Here is a 20,577-nt window from a genome sequence, read left to right on the forward strand (position 1 = left end):
CTGCTATGAACATTGGCATGCATGTATCTTTTTGAATTAAGGTTCCCTCTAGATATATGCGCAGGAGTGGGATTGCTGGATCGTATGGTAAGTATTTTAGGTCTTTTGAGGAATCTCCATACTGTTTTCCATGACAGCTGCACATTCCCACCAACAATATAGGAGGGTTTCCTTTTCTCCACACCCTGTCCAGCATTTATTGTTTGTGGGCTTTTGAATGATGGCCATTCTGACTGGTGTGAGGTGATATATCATTGTAGTTTTGATTTGCATTTCTCTAATAATTAGCGATATTGAGCATTTTTTTCATGTGCCTATTGGTCACTTGTATGTCTCCATTGGAGAATTGCTTATTTAGGTCTTCTGCCCATTTTTGGATTGGGTTGTTTGTTTTTTTCTTATTATGTTGTATGAGCTGTTTATGTATTTTGGAAATTTAGCCCTTGTCAGTCTCATCTTTTGCAAATATTCCTCCCATTCCATATGTAGGTTGTCTTTTTGTCTTGCTTATGGTTTCCTTTGCTGTGCGAAAGCTTCTAAGTTTAATTAGGTCACATTTGTTTATTTTTGCTTTTATTTCTATTGCCTGGATAGACTGCCCTAGGAGAACATTGCTAAGATTTATGTCAGAGAATGTTTTGCCTATGTTTTCTTCTAAGAGGTTTATAATGTCTTGTCTTTAATTTAAGTCTTTAAGCCATTTTGAGTTTATTTTTGTGTATGGTGTGAGGGAGTATTCTAAATTCATTGATTTACATGCAGCTGTCCAGTTCTCCCAACACCATTTGCTGAAGAGACTGTCTTTATACTCCATTGTATGTTCTTGCCTACTTTGTCAAAGATTAATTGACCAAAAGTTTGTGGGTTTATTTCTGGTTTTGGTATCAGGGTGATGGTGACTTCATAGAATGAGTTTGGGAGTGTTCCCTCCTCATCAATCTTTTGAAAAAGTTTAAGATTGGTATGAGTCTTCTTTGTATGTTTGGTAAAATTCCCCAGTGAAACCATCTGATCCTGGACTTTTGTTTGCAAGGAGGTTTTTTGTTTGTTTGTTTGTTTTTTATTGCTGTTTCTATTTCATTTCTAGTGATTGGTCTGTTCAAATGATCTGCTTCTTCTTGATTCAGTTTTGGTGGACTGTATGTTTCTAGAAACTTGTCCATTTCTTCTGAGTTGTCCAGTTTATTGCCATATAGTTGTTCATAGTATTCTCTGAAGACTTGTATTTCTGTGGTGTTGATTGTCATTTCTCCACTTTTGTTTCTTATTTTGTATATTTATGTCCTCTCTTTTTTCTTCTTGGTGAGCCTGGCCAGAGGTTTGTCAGTTTTGCTTACTCTTTCAAAAAAACAGCTCTTGGTTTGACTTTTTTTTCTATTGTTTTTTTATCTCTATTTTATTCATTTCCTCCCTGATCTTTACTACTTCTTTCCTTCTGCTGACTTTAGGTTTTGTTTGTTCTTCTTTTACTAATTGTTTATTGAGATTGTTGTTTATTTGAGATTGTTCTTGTTTTCTGAGGAAGGCCTGTATCGCTTTCAACTTATTTCTTAGGACTGCTTTTGCTGCATCCCATAGATTTTGTGTGGTTGTGTTTTCATTGTTGTTTGTCTCAAGATTTCTTTTTTATTTCTTCTTTGATTCCATCATTGACCCACTGGTTTTCTAGTAGCATGTTGTTTAGTCTCCATGCTGTCATTTTTTTTCTCATTGTTTTTCTGTGGTTGGTTTATTGTTTCATGCCATTGTGGTCAGAGAAGATGCTGGAAATAATTTCTATCCTCTTAAATTTGTTGAGGCTTCTTTTGTGCCCAAGTATGTGATCTGTCCTAGAGAATGTTCCATGAGCACTTGGAAAGAATATATATTCTGTTTTGGGGGGATGTAATGTCCTAAAAATATCAACTATGTCCAACTGTTCTGTTGTGTCATTTAGTATCTCCATTGCCTTATTGATTATCTGTCTGGAAGACCTGTTCAATGATGTTAGTTGGGTGTTAAAGACTCCTACTATTATCATAGTCCCATCAATTTCTCCCTTTATGTCTGTTAGTATTTGTTTTATACATTTAGGTGCTCCTATGTTGGGTGCATATATGTTAATGAGTATAATATCCTCATCTTGTATTGCTCCTTTGATCATTATATAGTGTCCTCCTTCATCTTTTGTATGGCCTTTGTTTTAAAGTCTGTTTTGTCTGATAGAAGTATTGCTACTCCCGCTTTTTTGTCATTTCCATTTGCATGAAGTATCTTTTTCCATCCTCTTACTTTCAATCTATGTGTGTCCTTCATTCTAAAGTGGGTCTCTTGTAGGCAGCATATTGTAGGCTTTTGCTTTATTATCCAATCTGCTGCTCTGTGTCTTTTGATTGGACCATTTAGTCCATTGACATTTATAGTAATTGTTGATAGATGTGTTTATTGCCATTTTGAACTTTGTTTTCCAGTTGATTGGGTATTTCTTCTTTGTTCCTTTCTTTTCATTTTTCTTTTTGTGGTTTGATAATTTTCTTTTGTATTAGCTTGGTTTCTCTTTAGGTTTTGTGACTCTGTTGTATGCTTTTGACTTGTGGTTACCCTGTTTTTCAAGTATGTTAACCCATTACTTTATCTTTTTGCTTTAGACTGGTAGTCATGTAGGCTCAAACACATCCTAAAAAGAATGAAGAAGAAAAAAAAAGAAAAGAGAGAGATCTTTATTTTCTTGCTCTCCCTCCCACATTTTATGATTTTGATGTCTTTTTTTTTTAACATCTTCATGTTTATTCTCTTGCGATTCATAGTTATCACATTTCCAATTATGGTTTTCTCATTTCTATAGCTTCCTGCTTTTCTATTTAGAGCAGACCTCTCAATATCTCTTTTAGGATAGGTTTAGTATTGCTGAATTCTTTTAGTTTCTGCTTGTCTGTAAAATTCTTTCTCTCTCCTTCTACTCTAAAGGATAGTCTTGCTGGATAGAGTATCCTAGGTTGCAGCTTTTTCTCACTCAGGACTTTGAATATATCTTGCTACTCCCTTCTGGCCAGAGGTATTTGTGTAGAGAAATCAGCTGAAAGCCTTATGGAGGTCTGCTTGTAACTCTTTGCTTTTTCCTTGTTGCCTTTAGAATCATTTCTTTATCTTTAACTTTGGCCATCTTAATTATAACATATCTTGGTGTAGGCCTGTTTGGGTTCTTCTTGTTTGGAACCCTCTGTGCTTTCCATACTTGGATATCCGTTTCCTTCTTTAGGTTTGGAAAGTTTTAGGTCATTATTTCTTCAAATACCTTTTCAATCCCCTTTTCTCTTTCTTCTCCTTCTGGGACCTCTATTATGCGTAGGATGGCACACCTTACATTATCCCACACATCCCTTATATTGCTTTCATTGGTTTTTATTTTTCTGTCTGCTGTTCTGATTGGGTGACTTGTTATCTTCTAGGTCACTTATTTGTTCCTCTGTGTTATCTAATCTGCTTTTGACTGCTTTTAGCTCAGTTCTTACCTTATCTCTTACTGAGTTTTCTGTTTTTAATTGACTTCTCTGTGTAGTTTCTGTGTCCTTTTTATAGTATTCTCTGTCTCTATTCATAGTCTCTCATTTCTTTCAGTGCTTTTATCACCCCCTTTTTGAAGTCATGATCTAGTAGAGTGTTGAGGTCTGTCTCACTGTTTGTTCTTTCAGGGAACTTCTCTTGTTCTTTTAATTGGGAGTGGTTCCTCTGCTTCTGCATTTTACTTACATTTCTCTGGCTCTGTGGATTTAGGAGTATCAGTAATCTACCATGGTCTTGAAGGGCTGTTTTTTTGTTTGCTTTTGTTTAAAGTGGAAGCGTTCCTGTGTAGACTGTGTGCATCTAATAGTTTTGTTGTGAGGGCTGTTCTTAGTGTGGATGGTTGTCACGTCTTTCTTCCATGTGTGTTGCCTGTTATCCCTTTGATGGGGTGTGGTTGGTGTTGTAGTGATCAGAGTCTGCCCCGATTGTTGTTGTTGAGCAGGGCCTTCTCTTTTGTTCTGTGGTTGTCACAGCCTTGATAGGGGCTGGGTCTGCTTCCCTGTTGCTGGAATAGGGGCTTCTAGACCTGTTTCTGAGCTCTGGTGTGTAGTAGGCAGGGTTAGAGCGCTTCATCTGGGAAGAAGTGTCACTGAGGATACCTCTGCAGGAGGGCACTGGGAAGTGCCCTCTGTGGTGGTGTCTGTCACTTGTGCGGGCTTACAAAATACTCTGTTGATGCTGCCTTTGTTCCTGCTTTAGCTGGGGGAATGTCAGCCACCTGCTCGGGTGTCCCCCAGGGTCTGGGCTCCCAGAACCACCAGCACAGATCCACCAATGTCAGGTGCTAGGACCCGCCATAGCACAGTGCATCATAGAGCATGCAGTCACGTACCTGAAATCATGGTGCACCACAGGTCAGCACAGACGCCAGCCCTGCTTCCACGTATGGTATGCTGGCCTGTTGTGAATTCCCGTACTTGCCCCAGCAATGAGACAGAACTCCACTCATTGTCTGTTGGTCCTAGAGGTGCAGGTTCACAAAGGTGCCTGTGGAGAAAATCCACCCTGTCTGCCTGGGGCTGTAAACAAATCTCAGGCCCGCCTGTGAAGTTGCAGGGCCACTGGGTATGGCTTCAGCTTCCTGCCTCACCTCCATGCAGCAGTAATGGCTATGACCAAGCCCTGCCTCCCTTCTCGCAAGAACACACCAACAATGGAGCCAAGTGGAGACAGAGGTTATGGTGCCACCGTGTTGTGCCCCTCCGCCCCATGCACACCAACCGTGGTGCTTTTTTTATGGGGGTTCCAGGCTGTTCTGGTCCACACACCCCCCCAGCCAGAGCTCACACCGCCCTTCAGTGCCCTGAGGCTGCCTCTGTGCAGTGGGCCCCAGCCCTCTGCCTGGGCTCCTCACCGGTCTCCAGCAGCCAGTCCCGGCTTGCCCCTGCCGGCGTACGTCTAGAGCTGGGTAGGGCTTGCAGGGACCCTCTGTGTTAGTTTCCCTTAGTTCTGTCTACCGCGTGGCTGCCACTTTCTCCTCTGAACTTCGAAAGCTCTGCTTCTGTCCCCACTGACCTCCCAGCTGGAGGACGGGGGCGTCCCAGCATGAGGGTGCCTTTCTTCCTTTGCCACTCCCTCTCCATAGGACCGGTTCCCCACCAATTTTTTTCTTTTTTTCTCTTTCCGGATTTTGTGAGAGTCCTCCTGTATTTTGAAGTGAGAGAGATTTCAGTAGGTTTTCTGTATGATTCATTGGGTCTGTAGATGTAATTCTTGCTGTATTTGTGGAAGAGGGCGAGCTGTGTTTCTCTACTCTGCCATCTTGGCACCTCCCTCTGAACTCTGTTTTAACTCATCTCTGTGATGCCTCGGAAAGGGTGGGCCTTGCCCAGGAGACAGTGTCCTAGTCCCAGAGGGTCCCCTCATGTTCACTCCCCCATTTCCTTCTGTGATGAGCAAAATTGCTGACAAGCAGTGGAGCACAGGACCCTCTGAGTTCCTTTCAGTTTGGGAGACTTGGTGACATTCCCAGGATGCTGTCATTTTTTCTTAAGGACATAAGTGTTCTTGTCAAAGCTTATGTCAAAATGGCTTTTGTTATAGTAATAAGGAAGAGTCCTTTTTTTTTCAAATCAGTAACCCTAAAGTGAACAAAATAACATGTAGCTTTAAAGGGAGCCTGTTTTTTTCTCTATGCTCTAGCCCTCCTGCAACAGAAGTTCTTTACCTGGAATCCAGGGACTCCTGAAATTGTGTGGAGAAGTTGTAATGTGTGTGAGAGCATGCAGGCATGTGTACACATTTTTCTGGTTTCACCAGATTCTCAGGGAGGTCTCAGGACCCAAAAAGGTTGGAGAATTACCGTGTCCACCACTTCAGGGCTCATCAGGAGAGAATTACTATGTACTCCTGGCAGCTCTAGCTAATGCTTTCTGCTTCCGACTTTCCCAGGTGTCCTTTGGAGCTCGTAAGACCTCCCAGTCATCGTTTCTCTACTTTAAAAAGGGCTTTGTTGCATCACGTTCTCTAGTACACCTGCCAGTGCTGCCCCCAGCTTCTACCCTCTCCAGCCTCATCATCAGTCACTGGCAAAGGGGAGGACTGTGTGTGGCTCACAGCTGGACGGCAGGGGCTCCGGGCACGTCCCTTAATCTACTTTAGACCCTCCTCCATTTGCATCGGCAGTTTGGCAGCGTGTGTGTATTAAAGTAAAATGCACATGACTTTTGACCTACTAGCCATTCCACTGCTGGGATACACTTACAGTACGTGTGTGAAATGAAATTCGGTACAAAGATATCCAGGGTTACTTATGCACAACATTGTCTGTGAGATCAAAAGACTGGAATAACCTAAATATCTACCCACAGGGGAGTAGATACATTTTGGTACACCTGCTGTGATGGAAAACTGCACAGCAGTCAATGAGCGTGGGGGAATTATGTACTGATAAAGGAAGGTATTAAATCTAAAAACAAAAGTGCAAAGCATGTGGATATTGTTACCATATGTATTAACATATAGATATATATATTTTTTTCTATACTCAAACACGTTTGCATGTGCGGCACTTCTCTGGAAAGGTAGCAAGAAACTCACAAGGGTCACTGCCTCCTTGAAGGGGGACTGGGTGGCTGGCTGGGAGGTAAGCAGGACCCTGCACAAGCCTTAGCTTTTGGAAAATGATGAAACCGTAGGGGCCATCACGGCTCCCTCCCACCCAAGGCCGGTTGGCTGGCAGGGCCTCCCTTCTGTCTCTGGCTCACCCTCCTGTACCTCCTCTCGCAGATTGAAACCCACAAGCTGACCTTCCGCGAGAACGCCAAAGCCAAGACAGACCACGGGGCAGAGATTGTGTACAAGTCGCCTGTGGTGTCAGGGGACACATCTCCGCGGCACCTCAGCAATGTCTCCTCCACCGGCAGCATCGACCTGGTGGACTCGCCGCAGCTCGCCACGCTAGCCGACGAGGTGTCCGCCTCCCTGGCCAAGCAGGGTTTGTGATCGGGCCCCCGGGGCGGTCAGTAATCGTGGAGAGAAGAGAGTGAGAGAGTGTGGAAAAAAAAAGAATAATGATCTGGCCCTTCGCCCTCTGCCTTCCCCCAGCTGCTCCTCACAGATCGGTTAATCGGTTAATCACTTAACCTGCTTTGTCGCTCAGCTCTGGCTCGGGACTTCCAAATCAGTGATGGGAATAAGAGCAAATTTCATCTTTCCAAATTGATGGATGGGCCAATAATAATAAAATATTTTTAAGAACATTTAAAAAGATGGCCACACCCAGAATTTCCTCGGGCAATTACTTTTGATTCTTTTTTTTTCCTCCTCTGAGTAGAAGAGGGAGGAGAGGTTCTGAAAGCTGCTTCTTGGGACTCTCAAGGGACTGGGGGCACCCCTCCTTGGGCCCCATCCTGGGGGTGCTAGAGAGGCAGCGGCGGCAACAAAGGACTTGAAACTTGGTGCGTTGGAGCCATAGGCACAGGGCAACCTTTGGAGCAGGACAGGGTGGGGTGGGGAGGGCCCCGGAGAGGCTGCTGCAGGGGCCGGGTGGGGGGAGCGGGCAGGGAAGGGCGTACGGGAGAGGCCCTGAGTTCTGCCTGGAAGGGCAGCAGAAAACAGACCAAGTGACCTCCCTTCCTGCAGCGGGTCAGTGCCACCCTCTGGAGGGCGGTCTGTGGGAGAGGGGCTCCAATCCCCCCACGCCGTGAAGGTACAGTGAGCAGGAGGAGAAAGGTTGGCAGGAGTGGATCACTTCCTCTGAGACCTACTTGATATCCTCTGAGTAGGACTCAAGTCCTACTTGAGTGCTGGCCTCTTCCTCCCTCCCTGCAGGGCGGGGTCCTAGGCTGATGGGCTTCCCTCTGCCCCACGGAAACCCCTTTTGTTGAGTTCTGAGGGTTGGAACTGCACCCACGGTTTTGGCCACTTCACAGATCAGGGACTTCAGGGCTAACCAGTTCTCTTTGTAAGGACTTGTGCCTCTTGGGAGATATCCGCCTCTTCCCAAGTTTAGGCCTCTGGCATCTCTGGAGTGTGTGGGGGTCAGGGAGGTGAATCCTGAGCCTCCCCTCTCTCCCACGGCCACCGCAGCCACCTGTCTGCCCCCGCCATGCCTGTGTCTGCCGTGTGGAGCCCAGTCACTGCCTGTACCCCTCGTCACACTGTCCTGAGTTCCTAGCCTCACCACCCCTGCTTCTCAGTAATGGACATTATTTAGATGCAGAGGCACCTACTCTAAACCAAGGGGGAGAGTAAAGTGAGAGGCAAAGTCCAGACATAGTGGGGGATCCTCAGTCTCAGTCTAAGTTCCACTCATCCAGCTGGCGTGTCCCTGGCAATGAACCTGATGCCCTTACTCAGTCCCCCGCCCCACCCCCCCATCACAGGTGTGAGCTGGCCGGGGTGGTGGGGTGTGCAACGACCCTGGATGTTTATGCCTTGTTGACTTGGAGAGCCTTTCCTCCCAGAGGCCTGGTCCCCTTCCTGTGCTGACCACAGGTTGGCCGTCTTGGGTGCCAGAGATGGACTTGGTACAGGTCGGCAAGACCCCCAGGACCGGACTACACTCCCACCATCCCCCACAGCTTATGACTGCCAGCCTGTGAGAGCCCAGCTGCTGCTCAACCCCCAGTGCTCATAACCAGCCCTCCACACCACAAAAAGGGGAACGTGCCCCCTTGGAAATGGTTCTCCCCCCAGTCCCAGCTGGAAGCAATGCTGTCTGTCCTACTGGAGCAGCTGAACATATACATAGATGTCGCCCTCCCCTCCCCGTCTGCACCCTGTCGCGTTGTAGTCGGATTTGTCTGTTTATGCTTGGATTCACCAGAGTGACTATGATAGTGAAAAGAAAAAAAAAAAAAAAGGACGCATGTATCTTGAAATGCTTGTAAAGAGGTTCTAACCCACCTTCATGGGGTTCCTAGATGTCTCTCACCCCCCGATCTGGGACTTAGCTCCAGAAGGCCAGCGTGGCTCTCCCCGGTGGGGCCTCTCAAGTTTTGAAAGGCCTTCATCAGCACCTGGGACCCAACAGAGACCAGACTGACATCTGAGAACCCTCAGCTGAGAAGCAGGCCTAAAGCACGGGAAGACAGAAGCTATGGTGCCCCCTCCCCGCCCCCAGGGCTCCCCATTGTCAGGCAGAGGCTGGCGTGTCTTATGGCTGGCCTGGTTTGCAGCATGAAGATGGCGCTCTCTGGGCCCCACAGACACCCTGAGAGAGGGTCTTCCAGCTCCCTGCATCATGGGCGCCAGCTGTGGAAAGGTCTACAGCCCACCCCTCAGCCTGGGGTCCAGCTCCAAGCTCTCCCTCAGGAAGGATGGCCCAGACCTCCTCACCCAAGGCCCTACGACCACAGCAGGGATTGAGATGGATTGCCTGCCCTGGACCGGCTCCTGGGGCCTGAGCTGCCTGAACGAGGAAGGGTGACAAGTCAGGAGACACCATTTCCAAAGTCTTGGCCAGAGTCCCCACTGACCTTGCACCTGTCCCATCTCCTGACATGGGGAAAGGGAAGTAGCCTTTGTAGAAATCTGCTGTTTAAAAACAAAAAATTAGCCTCAGGCCCAGTTCTGCCACATCCCATTTGGGTATAGTTAAAGGCAACCCTGGAAGGTTGAGCGGTAGAGTCCAGGGCTGAAGGCTTCATTTGCCGCTAGAGCTTTCCATGCAAGGGATCATCTGGGCCCAAACCTTCCCACTGTGAGGCTCTGCTCTGTCCTGAGTCCCAGCTGCTTTTAGAATGGTTCTGAGGAAGAGAAAGGAAACGTGGTGTCAAGGTTTGGTAGCTGTTGAGAGATGCGGCCCCTCATTACTGCCACCCATTTTGGCTGCGTTTCTTGCACCTCATCCTGTGGTTTGTGCCCTGCTCTTCAGTACTTACTCTGAGGTCTCTGGAGTCTCCCATTGGGTGGGCTATCTGGATTAGCCTAAAGATCACAGTTCAGGCTGATCAGGTCAGTGCTGGCAGGGAGTAGTTTGCAAAGGAATGCTGCTGGCTTATAACCTAAAATGAGGACAATCCCCCCAGGGCTGGCCACCTCCCCACCCCCTTTTCCTCCAGTGTCCCTTGGGTGGGCTAGATAGGATATGCTATACACCCAGTTCCTTCACGCTCTCCACTCACTTTAGCCATAGTTCCATTTAAATCGACTTCAATGGTGAGACTGTACCCTTTTGCGGTTGCTTGTTGAGCTCTGGCGGGGGGGTGGGGGGAGGAGCCTGTAAGATAGTTACCGCTGGGCAAAGGGAGGGTCTCGGAGTGCAGCAGTTCCACTGGCCATGCCAGTTCCAATGGCCTTGCAACCCTTTTCATGATTTCAACCACATGTGCTAGAGGTCCTTGGGATTTCAGCTTTTCACTGATGGGTGCAACAGGCTGCCAGCTGGTTCCCATCTCCTTCCCAGCCAGGTGCAGGCAGTGAGGCCTGTGGAGGAATCTGGAGATATGGTTGCTCTGGCCCGCTGCCCCTTTGCAGGGGTCCCAAGCCCACAATCATGCCTTCCAGATATGCTGGCATCCTTTCCTCTAAGTCGTTGGCACCTCTATGTCACCTTTCCCACCAGCTCCGGACACACAGCCAATACTGCTAGCAGCTGCCAAGATCTCTTCACCCTTTTATCTTTGTCCCTCAAGGAAAGCCAGGAGGTGGGGATGAGGGCAGAGGTGGAGGTGGTCATCAGCTTGTCACATCTACAGATCTGTAGCTTCAAGAGACTTCTGGTTTCTCTTGAGCTTTGAAAAGGGTTACCCTGGGCACTGACCCAGGGTCTCACCTCCTAATGGACTGAGCTCCGTGCATTTGCAGTGTTGGGCAGGACAATTTCTGGCACTTGCAAGTCCCATGATTTCTTCGGTAATTTTGAGGGTGGGGGGAGGGACATGAAACCATCTTAGCTTAGCTTCCTGTCTGTGAATGTCCATATGGTGTATTGTGTGTTTTAACAAATGATTTACACAGTTGTTGTATAAGTGAATTTGGAAATAAAGTTATTACTCTGATTAAATAAGGTCTCTGTGCATGGATTCAGAGGACCAGAAAATAATACAGGATGTATGATTTCCAAGTCCTTTCCCAGCCTGAGAGATCTTAGCTCAGGAACACCAATACTGTTAAAAGCTGCGCATCAGGATTTACCAGCTGGCTTTGGGGCCCTGAAAGTGAAAGGAGAGCTCTCAGACTCGTTAGACTCTCCGTTGATTCTCCCATCGTGGTGCTGGCAAACCACCCTGGTCCACCTCAAAGGGCAGTACCTTTGTACTGGGTTCACAAGGTTGCACTCAAGTCTGTAAGACCCATACCTTAGAAGGCTGGGGTGGCTGTGTGAGACCTTTTTGTCCCTGGAAAATAGCCTAGAGGTCTGGGGCTGAAGCAGAATGTTAGGCCAGTCAGCTGAATGGGTATCTTAGATGCCTTCTAGGATTACACAGCTGCCTTCCTCTCTGAGCCTTATTACAGACTGGAGAGTGTGTCTGCTACATTAAGACAGGGGTACCAGATAGCCCCCAGCAATGCCACAAAGGCAAACAGAACAGAACCCATCATATTAATTACTGTTCCTTAGTAATTAGGTCCAGGTTGTAACACTGAACCCTTTTTCACACAAAATTTCAAAATATTTACTTTTCTCAGCTTTTCCTGATGTGCTTTAACCACTGCAGACTTAAGTAGAGCAGATCTTAACTGCCACTCCAGAAGCAGCAACAGGGCAGCCAAAGAGAAAGGCTACTTAAGAACTCGGGGCTTTGAGAACCAGACAGGCAGCCTCACTGGCCGTTTCAACTTGACTGCCAGGAAAGGAAAAAAAGTAAAAGAGAGAACCGGGCCTACGCACTGACTCATCTTGTACAAAGACAATCAAGCACTTAGCCTCCTCAGAAGAAAGATGCTGGTTCAGGCTCCATGCAAAGTATATACTTTCTCACTGACCTCAATCCCAGAAAGGGGGTGAAATATCCATTAAAATGTCACACTGCTGGCCTCAGTAAAGGAAAAAACGTTAAGAGCAATGGATTAATCACTTACATCCAACAAAAAGAAAAAGCAGGTGTTTTAAACAGACCCCTTCCTCCTGGCATCCCTCATCTCCTCCTCCTGTGAAAACCACCACACCCTCTCTCTGGTGATAATCAGAGGACCCTGCCAGGTGCCCAGAAGGTAGAAGACTCTCCAGGCTCGGGGCAAGTCAGAGGACAGAGAACTGCTCCACCAGGGCCGGCTCCTCAGCTGCCACCATTACCATGTCCAGTGTCAAGAAGGGCCTGGCATACAGCATTCTGTAACTTTTTTTTTTATTATTTTTTTTGACTTTTTCCTTCCTTTTTTTTTTAAGCACTAGTCTGTGCTTTGCGAACAGAATCAAGACATTAACAAAGATCAGCTTCTCTGAAGAAAAGCATTTCTATAGAACAAAGACAGCTACATATCTCGCTGCCAATACACAGCTCAAAGCAGGAAAAGAAAATATTTACAAAATACAAGTTTTTTTTTCCATTTTTGTTTTTGTTTTTTTTTTTTTACAATGCTAAAAGGGTTATTCAGAATTTTCAACCTTATAAATAGAAGAAGCACTTTATGCATAGGGATATGGTGCATTATTGTTTTTTAAAGAAACAATGACAAACCCTTTAACTTGCAAACAGAATCAAAAAAAAAATTCACTAATGTTGAAAATTGTGAAAAAACCCCAACCATTAAGCAGTTTGTTTACTATTTTTATACGATTACAAAAAAATGGCAAAAAAAAAGTCCTTATTGCCCCCCCGCCCCCCTTTTTGGTGATGTGATCATACATGAAACAGGCACAAGGTTAACCCAGGGGGGGTGATGGGGGAGTGATGGGAACCACAGCTAGGACCAGACAGTGTTCCACAGGCAAGGGGAGCTGGAAAAAGGGTCTGATTGACATTGACAGGGAACTGGATGGGGAGGAAACATGACCCAATGACTCGGTCAGTGAAAACAGAATTATACAGGGGAGATGGCTGCTCATGTCCCAGAGCCCCTCGAGTCTGCAGAGGAGTGGGAACAGTAATCCTAGCCCTACCTTGATAAGACTAGGATAGGTGGTAAAATCGTTCCAGGTGGAAAGACTGGTGTGTGTGTGGCGTGGGGGAGCAGATGAGAGGGCATGAAGGGGCAGGACGGGGACCTGAGCAGCCGCAGCCAGGTTACTCCAATTAAGGAGTCAAAACAGGGATGACCAAATGCAGAGGAAACCCAAATAGGTCTCAAGATCTGGGTGACAAGGGGAAGCCATCCCGTCAGCAGAGAGCTGGGTGAGAACAGCTGGCAGTTCCAGCCACAAGGCTCTGGTAGGGGTGCTCTAGCACAAAGACGACCAAGGGGACCCTGCTGGGAGGGCAAGAGCCCAAAGCATGCTGCCCTGTCCCACCCTAACCTCAGGTAGCGACGCCGAGCTGGAGGTTCCCTTCCCTCTGCCCACCTGGCTGTCCCACCTTGCCCACAGGTGTGAGGGAGAGGGGCGATCATCCAACATCGCTAAGTCCAGTGATTCAACAGTGCAGAGGATGTGCCAGGACCAGGCCAGCAGGGTCTTATCCTGAACTTCTGTTTGCCAACTGGAGGAAGTGCTCAGGTGTGTGACAATAAAACATGGAAACCAAAACAAAAACAAAACAAAAATCAAAACAAGAAAAAAATACCAAAGTAGAATCTAAATTCCTTAAATTCACTAAAAACTGTGAAAATTTTCGGCATATGATGTTTGAATATCAAACGCAGAGATTTCTGAAGCTTTAATGCCAATAGTTAGTGAGTCTGTTTAGATTCTCGAATCCTGCTCATCTGTGAGTTGGACGCTGGGCTGTGACTGCTGCCGCCAGATGCCGACTCTTGGGGGGAACAACGGGAGGCGAAGTGGGTGCCACCTCTGTCTCCCGGCCAGTCTTGCTGCCTGAGGTGCGCCGAGTGCAGCGGGATGCCCGTTCCTGCGCATCCAGTTGGTCCTCACACTCTGCCTGGGGACTGTACGCCAGGGGGAAGGTTCGCCGCTCCCATGGCTGGACGGACTGTGGGCAGACAAGATGCCTTAGTGAAGACCAAGTCCCAGCCTATCTCCTGCTCCAAGGCCCTGCCCCAAAACACATGGACTGGAGTCTATGACCAGTCTCTCTCTCTCTCTAGAGTTCCTGGGGAGGTTTGGGAAGGATTTTCATGGAGTGGGCACCCTTTAACAACAGCTAGTTCCATGGTACCTTCAGAAAGTCAATTTCAAGTTCAGCCCCCTGTTCCCTTCAAAATGGGGGTCGGGGGGAGGAAGAGGAGAGAGGAGTTCATAAAATGAAGATCCATCTTGAGCAGGTACTGTCCCCCAGTTCCCTGCCACCCGCCAATCCCATGAAAAGGCAGTATTCTCACCTGTTCATCCAGCCCCAGCTCTGGTGTGGAACAACGGGTGTCTTCACTGGCTAGGTGTCTCAGAGCGTCCCGAGCCACAGGAGTGAGGGGGGCCGAGTGCAGTTCTGGGCTAATGGGACTTCTGGGGGATTGACCGTGGGAGAACTCTGACAAAGAGTGGCTACTGCTGACATCAGGGGAGGCGGGTTGGGGGGTGGAGGGGTTGGCACTGCCCAGCTGGGGGGTTGTCCGGCCGTCTGATGACCTGTAAGACCTGTACACCAAGAAGTGCAAACCTTAGTGCCTGGGTAATAGGGAATTTCTTACATGTTTATTTTTGTAATGGATGGGGATGGGGAGGTGGCATGAAAGAAGCATCCCGACCAGAGGTGCTGAGGTAGGCTGACACCAACAGTTCTTTCCTAGGAACTACAAATCCCTCACTTCCTCCCATCACTGTGCACAGGCAGGTACACAACATGACATCTGAGAACTGTGTACGCCTATCATCCCGAGAAAACAACAGGGCTGAACAATGCTGGGGGCCAATCCCTAGCACAGTGCCCAGTGGATTCACAGGGTAAGAAGGATTAGTCCAGACTCTGAAAACCATATGCAAAGAAAAAGGCAAAAACAAGAGCCCTAAATCTTTCTACTTGAGAATGCTGAGGGCTCTTCATTGTTATTAATAAAGGGAGACAGGGTAGGACAGTTCTTCCAAGTAGCACCACAAAACCACCCTCCACTGTCCAAAGAAGGTGAACTTGTGGTGGGGCCTCCAAATGCCATAGGCAGCTTGCTCCTGGAGCCCAGGAGATCACTAGAGTTTGTGAGAATTGGACAGTAACCCACTGAGCAAGGATGCTCATGAGTTCCAACAGACACCAAAGAACTTCTGCATTCTCAGCCATCGCCAATGAATGAAGATGAAGAGCAACTAAGAGGCAGTGGCAACTCCACAGACACAGTTAGGGCCCAAACTCCCTGTTCACCCTCCCTCCACAGGCGCTGGGAGCCTGTGCCTGCCCCACTGCCCCATCACCTGCTGCCCCGCCGCTGGGGTGGCACACTCGTGGTCCACAGCCACCGAGCCCTCTCCATCTCCTCACATTTGGCATGCAGGGCGGCAAAGGCTGCATCAGATAGGTCCTCGATCTGCAACAGAGTACCTTCAATGATCCCCTTTCCTCCAGGGAGACAAAATCTAGAAGCAGCCCCACCCCATACTAGGTTCTCCCTGGTCAGCACAGGAATACAATGAGCTTGCACTTGACACCCACATGTCCTGAGGTGTGTGCACCTGTGTGAGTGTGTGTATGTGTGTATTCTTCTCAGAGGGAATGATCATGCAGTTACCTCCTCGTTCTCCTCATCAGGACTCCCCTTCAGAGACCGAAGATCAACCTCTCGCCAACTGCAAAACCAGGAAGAGACAATCATGAGATGGCAGGCAGCCTGGGGCAGAATAAATACGTCTGCGAAAGCCCGAGAGCCCTGCACCTGGAGTGACTCTGCTCTCTGCTGGGCCTCTCAGCCCCGGAGGCCTCCATGAGAGACCCCAGACTCAAATGCCCACAAGAGGCCAGAAACAGGGGAAGCAGGCTGAGGGTGGAACTAGAGCTGGGAGACTTACAACCTCAAGCAAAAGAACTTGTTTAAGGACTAGCATTACTCAGCACCAGCTGATTGCTACCATATGCGAATGCGTACACAGGGTTGCCCAATCTTTTGATTTGTCAACAAAAGCTGGAAATAAAGATTCGTATGTGAAATCCTACATTGATGCTGACAACAAATTCAATATTTTAAAACATATTTTATGTATCAAACAAAACGTCTTAAGCCAGTTTCTGCCCTGTGGTCTGGCTCATGCTCACATCATGGGAATTATATACAGAAATAATTTCATTCTGATCAGGTAGTCTTCCTCTTACAGAGAAGAAAAGCCTAAGGTTAGGGCCCAAAGCTCAGTGATGAGGGAAGAGGGAAAAGGGGCAGTAACAGGAAGAACAGGGAGAAGAGCTGATTAATGTAGAGCCTCTACCTGGGAGTAAGGATTTCCTTGTATTGTAGTTTCTCTACACGGGTTGTTGCGGCGACAGACATTGGGATGACAATGTTGTTAATATCGAATGAACTCTCTCCCCTTCTCCTCCTTACTGGCTGCTGTAAGACAAAGCTAAGTTTAAAAGGGAGGAACAATTCTACAAACATCAAATCCTATGTATGAGATTTAAAACAGGATAACAGATAACCAGACATGTGGGTCCTTGGGTGGGGCCTGGGCAGAGACAGTAGCAGCTACCTGCACCTAGATGGTCCCCCAAAGACAAAGTACTCAGGAGAAATACTAGGTGATCCTGAGGAGTATCTCAGTATCTCCTATTCACAGGTCTTACTGGCCACCCTCTTTCTTCATGGGCTCACATGAGAAGACACTTCTGTTGAACTGTGCATGGATGGGTATCCTGGGCCTTGAGTCAACTGCTGTGGTTCCTACTCCTCTACACATACTGTTATTACTCCCTCCACCTGTTAAATCCTCCTATCTGCCCCCCCCTTTATCCCTGTCTACAACGTAGACACATGGTGGCTCCTAAAAGCAACAATTAAGCTTAGTGGTGACTGAGTTAAAAAGATGAATCCCCTTAACCTGAAAGATGCCCAAAGGACAGGCCCAGCTCAATAGATCAGCTAACCCTGGTTGTCATGAAAGCATCTCCTCCTTGTAGATCTGAACTCTTCGGCTAAATCTGTACCCACCATCTGCTCAGTCCTTATGTGATTTCCACTTTCTGGCTATTATTCTTGGGGAAAGAGCTGAGAGCTTTCTAGCTGTATCAGTGGAGGTGAGTGGAGGGAAACGAACGAAGAGGACCTGGCTGTCTACAGCTCACACTCCTGGAGAAAGACTAACAAGGATCCATATCAGAGGAGGAGGCGGGCATCTGCAGCAGTTGGGAGATCAGAGGAAGAATAAAGCTGGGAGCCAAAGGGCATGGTTTCTTAGATGGAGGGGCAAGTCCACAAGGTGCCTGTGCCCAGACAGCAAACACCCTGCCCTGAAACAGAGAGACTGGCAACTGAGCTGTGGGAGGCCAGAGGGAAACAGTGGGATGACAAACATGCTGCCATGGCGACAATACAGCTGCAAACACCTAAGAGGCTGCATTCAAACCCAAACCACCAAGGGTGGCCAGCCCAGGTTTTAGGTTAAACAGTTACCCTAAAAGAGATGAAGAGATGTCCACAAGTCTTGCCTGGCTGAGTTCTGCAGCTGAGGTTTAGTGACCTCATACCCAAAGGCCTCTATCACCTCTGCTGACCTTACACATCCCACTACAAGAACCTGAAAGAAGCCCTAAGAGACAGCTTTCCCTGTACCTTGTTCAAGAATGAATGTGAAACTGCTGGTAGAAATGTGTATGTATTTTCCCTGAATCTTCTTGGGCCTGATGTTAGCAGCCTAATGTTAGTATCTTCAAGTCAAAGAGACAGGAGTGGGTAGTGGGGTTCAATAGGCTCGAGCACCCATCCTACACCTAGATCGCCCAGTTCTATCAGGCACCCATTTGGTCTAAGCCAACTTCTCTCTCCTGTCTAGAGCCAGAAGTGGAGGGCAGGTGCTGGGAATGCAAAGTGGTTTCCAAACCTGTCTGCACATCAGAAGCAAAATGAGTGCATTTAAAAAAAAAAAAAAGCTTCAGAGGTGATTCTTACGCTTCCACTGGCTTTTTTGGGAAAAACTGCCACAAATACCCCTTCCCTCTCCTCCCCCATCATTTCTCCAGTGTCTTCTAGCTTCTCTACCTTATTTTAACTATCTGGCTTATCACCCTCCTTCCTATTAATAAATCCAGACTATTTAAAAAAAATGGCAGCAAGAGTTTTACAGGCAGCATAGTGCTATATACTAACTTTGTACTCATTAAATAATTATGAAAATTTCAAATGATCCAGGCCTAAGTTTACACTCTCCAGACAGACGAGGGCTGGCAGGTGAGAACATACTGAAGTCTCAGCGAGTCCTGGATCTCAGAGAATATCTTCTATCAGAATTAGTCTCTTTGAAACCTTTTGGTTTTTTGAGACCCCCTGCTAATGGATCACTGTTTGTGATAGATACTACATACCTTTTAAGATAAAATTTGTAAGTATGGGAGGTGAATAAGGGGGAGGAACAAGGAGGTCTTTTGGAAAAGACTGATTTTTAAGAGCAAAGACAGAACAATGTGAATTTCCACCTTTTCACAGAAGTCTAGTTGAGCACATTTTGTGGGCTTAGAAGTTTCTAAACGTAAGCTCTGAGGGGGCTTCAAAGCACCTGCCTGAGTCACCTTGGCAATTCCCCTTCTCAGGCTCACAGTGCGCAGCGTGATGGCAGGAGGTGGCTCTGCAGTCAAGACTGCCTGGGTTTGAATCACAATTATAACCCTCACCAGTCGCCTTGCCTTATGCAATTTACTTAACCTTGGAAAACCTCAGTTTCCCTGCCAACAAAATGGGAATCTTTTACACCACCTACATTTCAAAGCGCATTACAGGACTGACTGAGGTAACACATATAAAGCACTAAGTACTGACAAAATAAGCACATTCATAGCATTTTATTATTACTATCACCACTATTACTATCATAACTCCTATACAAAAGACTCTTTAGTGAGCACAAAGCAGCTACAGGTATATGTGTTCAAGGAGGTACAAACTAAGGAACTAAAATATTAGAATGATATTACTGGGAATGTGTGTCTAGAATGCTCATGCAAACAGCCTATAGGGTGGAGGGAGGTGCTGCAAAAGGTGATGGGGGCAGACAGCCTGGCATTATGAGTGCACGACATGTCAGTACCACCAGGGTGGCCTGTTGGATCTGTAATTCTGCTCTGTACACCTGGAAAAACATGGGCTCTGCATCTCCGTTCCCTTGCAGGTGCCCTAGCAAGTCCATCCGCTGCTTATTCTCAGGACTTCAGCTCCACGTCCCAGAAGAGTGAAAAAAAGGAAAGCAAAGGTCTCCAATGCCCACAGGCATATCTCTCTTACAACCCTCCTCTCACGTTTACTTCTTGGACCAACTGGGTTAGTCATAGTATTGTTCAGTCCTGTGTGAAACTCAGCCTTGCAGATCTTGAATAGTCATAGATCACCTTAAGAGTCTGCTCAGCTCAGATCCATCTCCACTATGAAAAACTCAAGGAAAGCAATGTAACAGAAGATCATATATCACCACTTTGACTTAAACATTAACACATATGTCATGATGAGCTGAGTCCCCATAACCGTTCTGGCCCTCAAAGCCCACACTCTACACCGTCCTTGGACCCACCTGAATGAGCTGTAACTGCAGAGGGGCTGCCCTCCGCAACTGCCCTGCCGACTTCATGCAGGTACTTACAGACGCGCTGGCTGGGACCTGTGGGCTGGAGCTGGTGGGTGCAGAGGTGTCTGATGAGGCGGAGAGCTGTCGCACCAAGGGACTGTGTGGTGGATGGTGGGTGGCCGCCAAGTAGCTTGAGCTGCTCATGTCTGTGTGATGCTTCAACACTGCAGAAGTCAACAGAAAAGAGGAATGCATGGCTACCTCAACCAGCTCTACTTCTAGCATAAGCTCAGAATGCCAGCGATACACAGTAAAGGCAGAAATGCTTTCTAAGCCTAGAGGATAAAAAGAGGAAGCAAACTGGCTGACAGGAGGCAGGGGTGGAGCAGAGGTTGCTGTAGCAGTGAGTGACCTGCACTCGAAAGCAGTAGGGCCCCTCTACTCTGCCTTCCTAGAAAGTGAAGGACAAAGCTAGGGGCAATGAAGAGAAGCCCAGGCTGCCCCAGAAAGCCCTGAGAAGGTGCAGATGCAGGCAGAGGTGCCGGGCCTGGCCCTACCTTCACTTCTCTCAGATGAATGGTCTCGCAATCTCATTTTGCTGTGGTTTGGGTCATGCACAGGTGGCGGCGGGTTGAGCAAGCGCTCTGCTTTTGGCGCTGTCACTCGCTCCACCATAGGCACGGCCCCCACATCGTCTAAGTGCTGCCTGTGGGTCCTGTCAGGCCGGGTTTGGTGATGGGACAGCTCTGAAGAGGGGAACAGAAAAAGAGCTGTGAAATATCTTCTGAAAAATCTTTTATTTGAGTTCCGAGCTCTTGAGTTCTCTCTAGGCCAATGATACAGACATCCAGGGCAGCAGGATAGTCCCCTGAGACAGAAGCTTCTAGCAAATAACACAATGGCCAGGA

The 20,577-nt window shown here is 47.5% G+C and overlaps 2 protein-coding genes across 17 annotated transcripts in view; one reads left to right on the forward strand and one right to left on the reverse strand.

Annotated features, from left to right (window-relative positions):
- The window catches only part of MAPT (microtubule associated protein tau), a 111,663-nt gene extending 95,540 nt beyond the window's left edge, over positions 1-16,123 (forward strand). For 9 of the 14 annotated variants that reach the window (XM_072939349.1, XM_072939351.1, XM_072939348.1 and 6 more), the window contains one exon: positions 6,772-7,252. In XM_072939349.1, coding sequence (XP_072795450.1) covers positions 6,772-6,987 — 216 coding nt within the window. In that variant the 3' untranslated portion in view covers positions 6,988-7,252. Of the gene's footprint in view, positions 1-6,771; positions 7,253-13,456; positions 13,586-15,722 lie in introns of those variants that run through there. The other 5 variants (XM_072939343.1, XM_072939342.1, XM_072939345.1 and 2 more) reach the window with 1 other exon arrangement.
- The window catches only part of KANSL1 (KAT8 regulatory NSL complex subunit 1), a 163,511-nt gene continuing 155,195 nt past the window's right edge, over positions 12,262-20,577 (reverse strand). For all 3 annotated transcript variants that reach the window (XM_015235177.3, XM_031685559.2, XM_015235176.3), the window contains 7 exons: positions 20,227-20,415; positions 19,745-19,893; positions 16,391-16,512; positions 15,703-15,760; positions 15,389-15,501; positions 14,368-14,620; positions 12,262-14,018 (listed from right to left, as the gene is read on the reverse strand). In XM_015235177.3, the coding sequence (XP_015090663.1) occupies positions 13,791-14,018; positions 14,368-14,620; positions 15,389-15,501; positions 15,703-15,760; positions 16,391-16,512; positions 19,745-19,893; positions 20,227-20,415 (1,112 nt within the window). In that variant the 3' untranslated portion in view covers positions 12,262-13,790. The remainder of the gene's footprint in view (positions 14,019-14,367; positions 14,621-15,388; positions 15,502-15,702; positions 15,761-16,390; positions 16,513-19,744; positions 19,894-20,226; positions 20,416-20,577) is intronic.

This window comes from Vicugna pacos, chromosome 16, assembly GCF_048564905.1.
Source record: "Vicugna pacos chromosome 16, VicPac4, whole genome shotgun sequence".
Lineage (NCBI taxonomy): Eukaryota > Metazoa > Chordata > Mammalia > Artiodactyla > Camelidae > Vicugna > Vicugna pacos.